This window comes from Branchiostoma belcheri, unplaced genomic scaffold (assembly GCF_001625305.1).
Source record: "Branchiostoma belcheri isolate BF01 breed outbred unplaced genomic scaffold, Haploidv18h27 scaffold1, whole genome shotgun sequence".
Taxonomy (NCBI): Eukaryota; Metazoa; Chordata; class Leptocardii; order Amphioxiformes; family Branchiostomatidae; genus Branchiostoma; species Branchiostoma belcheri.
The window spans coordinates 4306869-4318041 of record NW_017802379.1 but is presented as its reverse complement, the minus strand read 5'-3'; the positions used below and the strand labels follow the sequence as shown (position 1 = coordinate 4318041).

The following is an 11173-nucleotide window of genomic DNA, read 5'->3' as shown; positions in this document are numbered from 1 at the left end:
GGGCAACAGCTGGCGCAGCTGAGCTGGCGGTACTCGGCATCGTACATGACACGAACAAAAGATCGCAAAAGCTTCGGCTCCAAATTTTGTGTCTCATTCGCTTTCATTGTCTTTATAATCATCTAAAGAATCGAATTCCTGACTGTCTATCTGCACCACTAAAATTCAAGTAGCTGTTCGACTACCTGTGAGGATGTTTAGATGCACGGGGAAAGCATTGTCGCTGAATCGCGTGCTATGTTCTGTGTGGCATAATTAAGGGCCTGAAATTTGAGCTGCTCCCCTGAAATGCCGCGCCTAGAATCTGCATACAGTTCCGGGGCAGGACAACAACACAGCAAGCAAGTGTGAAGTCATATCGACGACGATCTCTCCTTTCTACAGGTGAGTGACTGTATTCCATGTCTTACGTACAGAGAAGTGGCTTAAAATCCCACCTGTTCGTGAGTAGGGGGAGTCAGCGTTCTCTGCTTCTTGACGTTTTTGTGTGAAGTGTAAACATACATCTCTACACAGATTCTAACACAGGGAGTGATCCCTTACATATCCTTAACTCGTGTGGTTACAGTACTAGCCTTTTACCGACACACAGGTGTGCTGGTTTTACCTGTACATGAACATATCCCGACCACACCCTAACCTTAATGTTTCGTCCCCGGAGTTCACACCGGGTGACATTGAATACAGTGTTTTGGTTGTGCTGGGTTGTGCTATTAGCCGCAAGGGCATTGTTGTCATGCTTGATGGGTAAGGACCGTAAGGTACATGTCTGCATGTGATTTTTACGGAAGTTCTGAGTTATTTTTCTGACGGTGGTTGTTTTCCGTTCAGTGCCAACGCCTCGAGCGTTGCGTAGCGAAAATCCGGATGGAACCCAGGCTAATATTAATCAACGGGCGTTGACATCCTAGTCTGGTAAACATCCCAGATAACATTATTACAATCGTATCTTTATGATCCATTATAACTGACTCCTGTCCCGTAAAATTTCCCGAAGTTGAATGAATGAGCTAGGCGGGCGGGTGACACTCCCAGTACCGATGAGAAGCTCGCGATGGGCTGGTACCAGGCTGCAGGACATCCTGTCCTTGATTTCCGGGACTCGTGCCCTTGGGAATCATAGATGAGATAATTTGTAAATAATAGATATAACGTTATGCTTGAAAGCTCCCCTTTTTTGAGACAAACGTTAAGAAACGGGTGTGAGGGTTAGTTTCATACCTTTGAGCACATGACATACTAGTAGTAATATGATTCATCAACGCTGGAAACACACACTTACTTCCCTGAACAGTACCCAAGCTCTTTCCCACCCGACCCCGTGGTTATTAACGGTTTGACCCCACGAACAAGGGCGCACGTAAAACCATTCTCCTAGAATGATGCGATAAGATTTAATCGAGATTCTGAGTGCCACTTTACCGATCTTCAAGTGTCACGCTGAGTGCACCAAGACCATTTCTCAAAGAAAGGGCCATTAGAGGTAAAGGACCAACTTACTTAACAAGATTATCATCCAGGCTGGTTTAGGAATTCGACCAAAATAACTAAAATTTCTCTTACATATCATATGTTTGCAGAAAAGATACGGTACAATAGATAACGGAGTGACCGAGGCCTAGTATAATACACTGAGACAACAACAAGTCTTCCATCGTCAGGAGACTGGAGTCTACAAACCATGGCCGCGCCAGCTGTAGAGAAACCGGAGGTGCAGGTTGAACTTGAAGTAAGCTTAAGATTCAAGTTTAGAAAAGGATCGAATGATTTGATTTTCCATTTTAAAGATTAAAATCAATGCATTGATGTCATCTTTTTGTCATTCTTGTGCGCGTGCACCATGACATTGACCTTTGTGACGTCATACATCCGCCAGCCTATCACAGCCCAGCCGAGTCACGTGGTCCTGGCAGACCAGGCGCCGGTTCCTATTGGCTGTCCTCCCGGGCTGGAGTACCTCACACAAATCGACCAACTGCTGGTCAAGCAAAAAGTAGAACTACTAGAAGGTGACTGAAGCCTTTGAAACTACGGTTTAGTTAAGCGCAATGTTTACGAGACTTTGTAAGTAAATATCTAAATGTTTATTTATTAGTCAGTAGTTTACTGACAAGCAGACTATGCATGCACTTTTTTTGGCGACGCCTCAGGGGCGGAGGCATTTGTGTAAGTACTACGATCGCTTTGAAAGAATTTCAAAAATTGCACGAATGCATTCCCTAGGGAATTGGTTTTGAGGTAGCCTCCGGCCCTGTGGTCATCGGAAAAAGCAGGAAAGGCCTATGTTACCATGCATGCAAAAGGCACATTTTCAGGCAAACTGTGGCTTTTTGCACACAGAATGTTAATGATTGTCTTTATTGATATTTCAAATATGTTTTCTTCTATCAAGAGAGAACAAATTTCTTGCTCAGGAGCAGCATATTCAAGCTTATAATACTTCAAATATGTTTTTAGTTTCAACTATATGATGCTGGTCGTTTTTTTTATAACTTTACTGTGTGACACATGTAGTGTAACAGTGATGTTTTGTGTAAGAAATTTTATTCACTTGTGTGTTTTCTATCATGTATGTTTGTGTCAGTCTTGCTTTTTATTTAAATTTTGTTTCAAGAAGATAAGAATATCAAAAGTAAGATACAAGAAGATATTTGAAGGAGATGACAATCGAACGCTAATAGGAAAGAAAAATATAATAACGAATTTTGAAATTGAATCGTCCACAGAATGGCATAACTAGTTGATTATCACTCCACACATGCAGTGTTCTCGGACATCGAGACCAAAAACAAATACGTCATCAAGAACTCCATGGGACAGCAGGTGTACTACGCGTACGAAGGTGAGATCAAGTGATTCATGTCCTGTATAGCATAAAGCTCAAGAAAGTTAAGATCAGTTAATATAAATTAAGTGCGGATACCTTGAAAAAGAGCAGACGGCTGGAGTTCGAAAGACAGTGGTTTGCGCTTTGACGTCCCCATACCATTCTTCAGAATGTCATTGATGTCACCATGGAGGTGCAAAATAATGTAAATTCCATGTGTATATTTGAAATTGTTGGTATGATAACGGTGGTTTCTCAGCGATGAACAGTTAATCGTCTTCTTCAGATTCCAGTTTCTGCACGCGGCTGTGTTGCGGGAAGCGCCGCGGATTCCGGATGGTAGTAGTGGACAACGACAAGAAGGTACATTTCATTTCCTTTCATTTTAAATAACGGTAGACACACCCGGGCTAACTTTGTTTTCATTCAATCACCGGTAAATGGTCTGATCACAACAGAGTGCACGCGTCACAAACTATTAACATTAGGTTAATCCTCGACTTTTTTTTCTGTTGTCTCCTTTCGCCGTCAGGAAGTAATCCGTGTGAAGAGGAAGTTTAAGTGCTGCGGAGGGATCGCCTGCTGTGCCAACCTGGGGTGCGCCGCCCACGAGGTCAAGGTGCAAGCCCCGCCTGGAACGACCATCGGTTATGCACGACAACAGTGAGGCATTTACAGAGGAATAAATCTACATTTAGATGTTAGAAGGGAAGAAGATAACGTTTCCCGTGTGTGAGAAAAAAACAGGGTGACGGAAAATGTTACGATCTCTCCTAGCGCTCTCGGGATTTGAACCCGGGAAATATTAAGAAAAGTTTGATAACGACGGTATCGCGGACCATGAGACGGTGCTGACTTGTATATTCCCCTCCCCAGATGTACGTGTTGGAAGCCCCACTACTCCGTGCGTGACGCGGACCATGAGACGGTGTTTGACGTGAAAGGCCCGTGCTGTATCTGGAGCGGCGCCTGCTACAGATGTGATACAGACTTCAAGGTGACGTCACATGCGTCAAACGAGTAGTGTCGAACTTCCGTAAAATTTTGTCTGATGAATTCAAAGCCTCGTTGTCTACTGACACACTAAAATGTTTCAATGCACCTGAAATGTACCGTATGAATTTTGAATTTAGGTTTACAGCCCGGACGGCCACACAGTGGTGGGGAAAGTCAGCAGGCAACACGCCGGCTTTATCAAGGAGGCCTTCAGCGATGCCACCAACATGAGCGTCACGTGTAAGTACATACCGTGTACACTAGGGAGACGACAACTTTGTGGTCTCAAACAACGTTTCCAGCCGTCATGATAAATTCTATTTAGTGCAATAGGAACGACTGCGGGGAAAATAACTGCGTAATAATGAATGGATAGCGTTCAGCACCAAGGACGGGTCTCAAGTTGATAGAACGTAAAAGACAAGTATTTTATTTGCATCTGGCTGCTTTTTAGTATCAGGGAAAGACGTATAACTGTGTAGATGTGAATGTTGTTTGGTGTGTCTGTTTTGAAAAGAAAACGGAGGGTATTTTCCTCGGTTTTCAGCATTTATATTCTCATTTTCCTATCCCTACAGTTCCGATGGACTTGGACGTGAAAATGAAAGCGACCATGCTGGGGTTGGCTTTTCTAATCGTAAGTTGTCAGAAATTCAGTGCGTATAAAGGAAGGATCGTTCTAGTGTGGTGTGCCTTTTCTGTATTGTTCTATTCTTTATAATAAAAAGCGAGGCCAGTACGTACACGGTTCGATAGCGTACCACGTGAGGTCATTCACCAGTATACATCATAAGATTTTTACATTTAGTGAAAAGGGGGCAACGTACCCATTTAGTTTCATTGTCGGAAAGCACAGAAATAGAATGGACGATTGGTACTTTTCACTGCACAACTCAGTGTTTTGTTTGTTATTTCTTTGCAGGATTTCATGTATTTTGAGGACCAGCACCAAGATTCAGACTAGGAGCATCAAACGATGCCATATTGTCAGACGATCAGACGACTTAGCTGAGACAATATGGCGCTGGATTAATGATGACGTCGTTAGACGCGTTATATCTCACTACCAAATATGGAGGCATACTCTCCCAACGTTCAGCATATTCTACAGCGTTTTCAATCTTACGCCAACTCTTGCCTTATTTCTTTTAAACGGCCAAACTAAGCTAACATTTTCATACAAAGCTTGACAAAGCTTGTTTTCTTCGTTATCTATAACGTATTTCGTCTTAGATTGTTCAACATATGACAAGATGGTACAACAAGGTTTGACAATGTTTTGTGGTTCATTGTCAATGCCCACATAGTATCAATCACATATAAACATTTTCTTTCGCGCTGCTATAATTTTATATCCAACACTGCTTTTCTATGAAGTATTTTCTAAAGCACGATATCTTGACTAACAGTGATTTTAGTTTACAGTAGCGTCAGAGGTCTGCTCACTACATATTGTACGTACTAAAGTCAGGCAGCTAGGGGGCTGTGTATCTGAACATTGGAACCCGAGACCAACGCCTTTTCTAGAAAAGTAACATGTTCAGAAAGTGTTCATCAAATGGACTCATGTACAAATACTAGTAGATTTGGAACGTGTAGTTTTTCAACTTTAATCATGGCATTAATTATACTCTAAGGCGAAGGAGCTGTTAACAGTGCCAACCTACTGTTATCATTTGTACGAACTTTCATCTAAGTTATTCTTGTATTTATCACAAGCAAGAATCTCTACTTCAACACTTCTCAAAAACAGAACCAACATATCATATACTAATTTTCATATATGCAGATTTATTCACGAACATGAATAATACTACAGATGTACTACGCATTCATAACTTGGAACATTTGAAGCGAATTTTAAGAAATTTTACTGGCATTTTGATACTTTTATTGTCTTTTTTATATCTACAATGTAGTTTGTACTTTGGAATTAAACAATACAAGATTGGAGTGACGTCCTTACTGTGTTCTGTTGCATTGCTGCCGACGTTCCGATCATTCGTGAACGTATCACACAAACCATCATCGGCACCTGTCAGTGGGGACCTCTAGCGATCTGATTTATTTTTGCTGCTGCCGGGCCTGGGCTTTCCTGCAATGATAACTTCCGCCGTTTGGTGACGCCTTTCTTGGACCGATTAACGCGCGGTAGGATATATTCCGAGCAATTAATTATTCATACCGTGAGGTTTGTAGGTTGTGAATCTTTAACAAATACATGTACGTTGATTTTGCGAGATATTACGCATAAAATCAAAAACAGTCACACACACTGTAGGCTATCTGTCATGATTCATATATTCGAAAGGTCCTCGTTTTTGTTAGGTGGATGGATACACCATGTCGGGCTGCGCTGTTCGGTCCTTTGTGCCATATCCGTTGTTGACCCAAGCTGGGCGAACTCGTCCCGAACTCAAACACAATTTTGCTGCAGCGTCTACGGCCCGCCAACGTCTAATACGTGCTTGAATAACTACGTTGTAACTCTCTGCAGTAGGTGAGTACTTCGCATATTTACCTTGTACTGTAACAGGCTGTGTTTTGGTGGCCTTGGTGACAGCACCTGTTGTGAAGTGATGCAGAAAATGGGGACACAATCTGCCTCAAGTACCCCTCCTCCTGGGCCCTTTAGAGTCACGTTGAGGAGAGAGTTTTAAACAGTCAGACTATAAGGTTTCTACATAGTCTGAAATACCTTTCTGAACGCTAAATAGCTTTAAACTTGAACATGACTAGCATATGTTAGCCGTTACAGGCTTGACGTTTCTGTGGTTGCAGATCTGTACAGGTTTATTGTTGCAAATTGGCGACTGTAAACAGAGACGGCGGCTTGTGTAAATAAACAGTGTAAGTAATGACGTGAGTTCAGATGACTTATACGCCATGATTACGGTTTAAGTGCTGGATTATTGTCCAGTTTGAAACATGATTGATGGCGGCGTAATGCTGGACCGGTTCTATGGACTGCTACATTTCACTTCCGGGTTTTCACTTCCGGGTTCACCGGACTTAGATTTTGTCAGCACAGGCTGAAGGAAAAACTGGCCACAAACGAGAAAGAAACATTGTTTGGTCCATACCCATATTTACCTCATCAGTAGAGGGTTATCTACATCTGTCACACTTTGAACACATGTACTTAGTTTCAGACATTTGAGATGTTGATGGTAATTTGGACTCTTAAATTTTTCTTGACGAGATATTGATGTATGTACCGTCTTTAGTCCATGTTTACATGCTGCAATGTTTGTTCCCAGATTTTAACAACACCATGGCCGGTGTACAAGTGGTTCCTGAGTGCACAACGTGTCCAGAAACAACCCAACTTTCCTCAAATGCACAGTCAGACACATCTGTGGACAGTGATCCAACCAGTAATGAGAAGTTCACCAACGCAAGCCACGCCACCAACGTACTGGAGGGCCTACAGCGGCTTCGTACAGACCACTGTCTGGTGGACGTGGTTCTCTGTGCGGGAAACCGGGAGTTCCCGTGCCACCGTGCCATTCTGTCGTGCTGCAGCGGGTACTTCCAGGCCATGTTCACCAACGGACTCAAGGAGACCAAACAGACGAAGGTGGTCATCAAAAACATGAACCCCTCAATCCTAGAATCCATCCTGAGTTACATCTACTCCTCAGAACTGGTCATCAACAAGACTAATGTACAGCAGCTGCTGGAGGCTGCTAACCTGATGCAGCTCACACCCATAGTGGAGGCGTGTGCCAAGTACCTCGGGAAGATGTTAGAAACAGGAAACTGTCTCGGGATCCATCGTTTTGCCTCAGCGCTGTGCTGTACGGAGCTCGCAGAGAAAGCACAGGACTTTGTACTGGAACACTTTCAGGAAGTCTGTCAAATGGAGGAGTTTTCTCAGCTGGAAGCAGGTGAGCTGGCACATTACATGTCTGACAACAGGCTGAACGTGAGTAAAGAGGAGCTGGTATATGAAGCACTGTTACGGTGGGTGCAGTGCGATAAAAAGTCCCGCGGGCCGCAGCTGAAAGACCTGCTTCCACAAATCAGGTTCCCTCTGATGGATCCAGTGTCAGTCGTCAGAAATGTGCGCAGGAACGAGTTAGTGAATAAAACAGAAGGGTTCGAGAGTCTGATGGAGGAGGCAACCATCTATCACCTGTCCCCCGAGGAGGTTTCTTCCACGCGGACAGTTCACCGGGAAAGGTCGGGCATCACGCAGGTTCTCGTTGTTGGAGGAGGCGTGACCCACGTGGAAAATGAAGAAGACGTATCGACCAATCACATCAACTGTTTCGACCCCAAAGAACAGTTGTGGGATAACGACCTGTTAGACCTCGCCATCGATTTCCGTAACTCTGTCGAGTATGCGGCAGTCACATTACACAACAACATCATCGTGTCAGGGGGCAGCTGGAAAGGCTCAGCAGTCTGGGAGCTTGACACAAAGCTCAGCACATGGCGTAAGCTGTCTTCTTTGGCCCAGCGTAGAAGCAGACACAAGATGGCAGTTCTCAATGGAAAAGTGTACGCTGTTGGGGGTTACGACAGCTCGAAAGATGATGGCTGCAAGTATTTAGACAGTGTCGAGGTCTATGATCCCAACAGAAATGAGTGGATGGAAGGGAAGCAATTGCTCAATCCAGTATCGTCCTTTGCCATTGCAAGTTGTGATGGAAAACTGTACGTCATAGGCGGGAAGGGGCAGACTGGCGTGTGCAGTCCTCAAGTCCAGTGCTATGTCTCCGACAAAAACTGCTGGGAAACCAGAGCACCGATGCCCAGGAAGGGGGAGTGCATCAACGCTGCTCTACTTAACTCTCTCATCTATGTAGTAGGTGGGAAGCTGCCGGCCATCTTGTGCTATGACCCAAAGGCGGACACGTGGATCTCGCTAGCGGAGAGGCTCACCCTGTGGGAGTTCTGCGGTATTGCAGCGTGTAACGGGAAGTTGTACATCACAGGGGGGTCGGACCGCGAGCAGAGATCTACAGAGGAGGCAGACCAGAGCCTGGACACGGTGCAGTGTTACGACCCAGGCACCAACACTCTCACCTTCTCCCTACCACTACCTGAAGCTGTCAACTGCCACTTCTCAGTTACAATACTGAAATACAAGAAAGCTTAAAGCTGCTTCCTACACAGATACAACTAGTTGCCATATGCTGCAATAGATACCTATAGACTATTATACATGTATAGTCAAAGTCAGGAATTCTAAGATTGACTCATTCCCCACTTCGTCCAGCTAAATTTTTTAATTTGAAATATCATGTAATTCAGATAGATTCATCTTCCAGGCCTTTTAGCCTCATTCTATGTAATAATTGCTATTATAAGGACATTGGCTAAATGTCTATTAGAGCTGCTAGTAAGGGAAGTTACAATTATAGTATGCCTTTCACATAGATATATATGTACCGGGTAACTGTTATAATAAGACTTTCAGGTAAATGTTAAAACTGTCTGTAATCCAAAGCTGAACTAATAATATGTATAAAATGCTATGGTGTATTGCCTTACAATAAGGGCATGTTTCAAGTTTAAATGGATTTTAAAACTAGTACATTATTTCTTCCTGAATACATCATGCATATTTGCTTGTAATAATGTTAATTCAACTATGCAGTATGACATGAAATAGAATGTCACTTTTCTCAATTTTTTTTTGTGTATTCGTGTTACAATTTTTTTCCTTTTCTTTTGTAGTGATATTGGCGTCAATTAAGGGAAATATGATATTTGCAATGAAGAAGTGAGAGTGCAAGATATTCATGGAGGTGGTTTTAAATGTTTTAGCATACAATAGCAAGTTTATGGTTTTGTTCACAACTGTTTTTTTTTTCATATGCATTTTTTCCAACATTGTACTGTATTCAACCAAAGAAAGCCATGCAACAATTGCAGTGTTGGTAGAGGAGTGCAATGGTTGGAGAGAATACAGTAGACAATGGGTGGTCTTGCTTTTTAAATGTGAAATGTTGTTTTATGTTTTTGGCTTTGTTGCAATAAAATACTCTGGCACACTATGTATCATCAGATGTTGTGTTATGTGTGATCTCTCTTCTATTCATTACTTACTTCTATTCTACAGCACTAAATAAAGGTAGACACATGACTAAATACAGGTATGGCTTTTCTTTTGCTTTGAATCCCATCATTGCATGTCATGTACAGAGTATGAGCTTTTTACAGTAGGAAACTTAGTGCTGTAGAAACACAACTGGTATTGAAAAAAAGATATTGTACACGTAAAAAAACAAGCAAAACACCAAGGAGAAATATAAGCTGCCAGTAGAAATAATCATCAGTTTGTATAGTATAAAGTATACACAACAATTCATGAAAATGAGTAATTTTTGCTAGAAAAGAGGGAACTCAGTACTTGCACATTTTCTAAGTGTCTGAAAGAGCATCTCTAAGACAGGCCACTCAAGATGAGTAATATTTCTGAAGATTCCCTGGTCCATTCACAGTACGTGGTGTGTATGCTGTCAACACCTCCCAATGCTGGATTCATTCATATTAAATCTAAACAGTAAACACACTGATTAATTGGGTAGAATGTTTGCTATAAAAACAGTGAAACCAACCCAGCTGCTAAAAGAACCATATGTTTTGAAGAGAGCATTTTAGGATACCGAAAATTCACACAAAAATACTGCTTTGAATCTAACACTGTCATATTTATGCATCATAGAAATGCCAGCACCTGTGCCTATTAAAGAATCAAATGTTCTACTTGTATATTGCTTAGATATTCTGATAGCAAGTGGACAGTTTTATCCACCAGGTGATGGCCACTATGAATAAGCAATGTAACATGTACCTTATTGTACAACTTTTTTGCTGTTTTAGTAGCACATGAGGTAAAATAACAAACTTGTGATGTATTGATCCCAGCTTCAGAATCAGACACTCACTGATTTTATTATAGCCTTCAAATCTACTGTTTGCAAGTAAGGCCACACCAATTTAATTTGTTGGTTCTCGGATTCGCCTCTTCATTTTTTTCTGATTTGCAAAAAAAAAAAAAAAAAGATTCTGGTTCTGAATCAACTCAAATATGCTCATATTTTGCCACCATCAGTTGGGAAATTCCTTTTCTTCCTAGTTGTTACAGTTTTTTGCCATCTATCAATGCAGTGGTTTGATTAAAAGTTCAAAATTTATACTTTAAATTTTAACCCAGCCTTTTTTGTTGACTTCATGGCTCATATTGTAGCATTTGGGGCTATAATAGAATGCCTAGACCTGTTTTTATTTTTTTTTTTTTTCGCCCTGTCGCTTCATATTTTTTCGGAAAAAATCCGAGAACCAACAAATTAAATTGGTGTGGCCTAAACATCTAACAAACAAGAAACAATAGAT

General features: G+C 42.0%; 1 protein-coding gene and 1 pseudogene across 1 annotated transcript; both read left to right on the top strand.

Annotated features, from left to right (window-relative positions):
• Nucleotides 1-244: 244 nt before the first annotated feature.
• Nucleotides 245-4998, top strand: LOC109468282 (phospholipid scramblase 2-like). The gene is made up of 10 exons (XM_019766540.1): nucleotides 245-384; nucleotides 1581-1729; nucleotides 1877-2009; nucleotides 2765-2842; nucleotides 3114-3190; nucleotides 3360-3490; nucleotides 3704-3824; nucleotides 3961-4063; nucleotides 4402-4460; nucleotides 4746-4998. Exons 2-10 carry the CDS (start codon nucleotides 1682-1684, stop codon nucleotides 4785-4787), a joined length of 792 nt encoding a protein of 263 aa, XP_019622099.1. The 5' UTR covers nucleotides 245-384; nucleotides 1581-1681; the 3' UTR covers nucleotides 4788-4998.
• A 1138-nt stretch (nucleotides 4999-6136) lies between these two features.
• Nucleotides 6137-9662, top strand: LOC109466178 (annotated as a pseudogene).
• Nucleotides 9663-11173: the final 1511 nt, after the last annotated feature.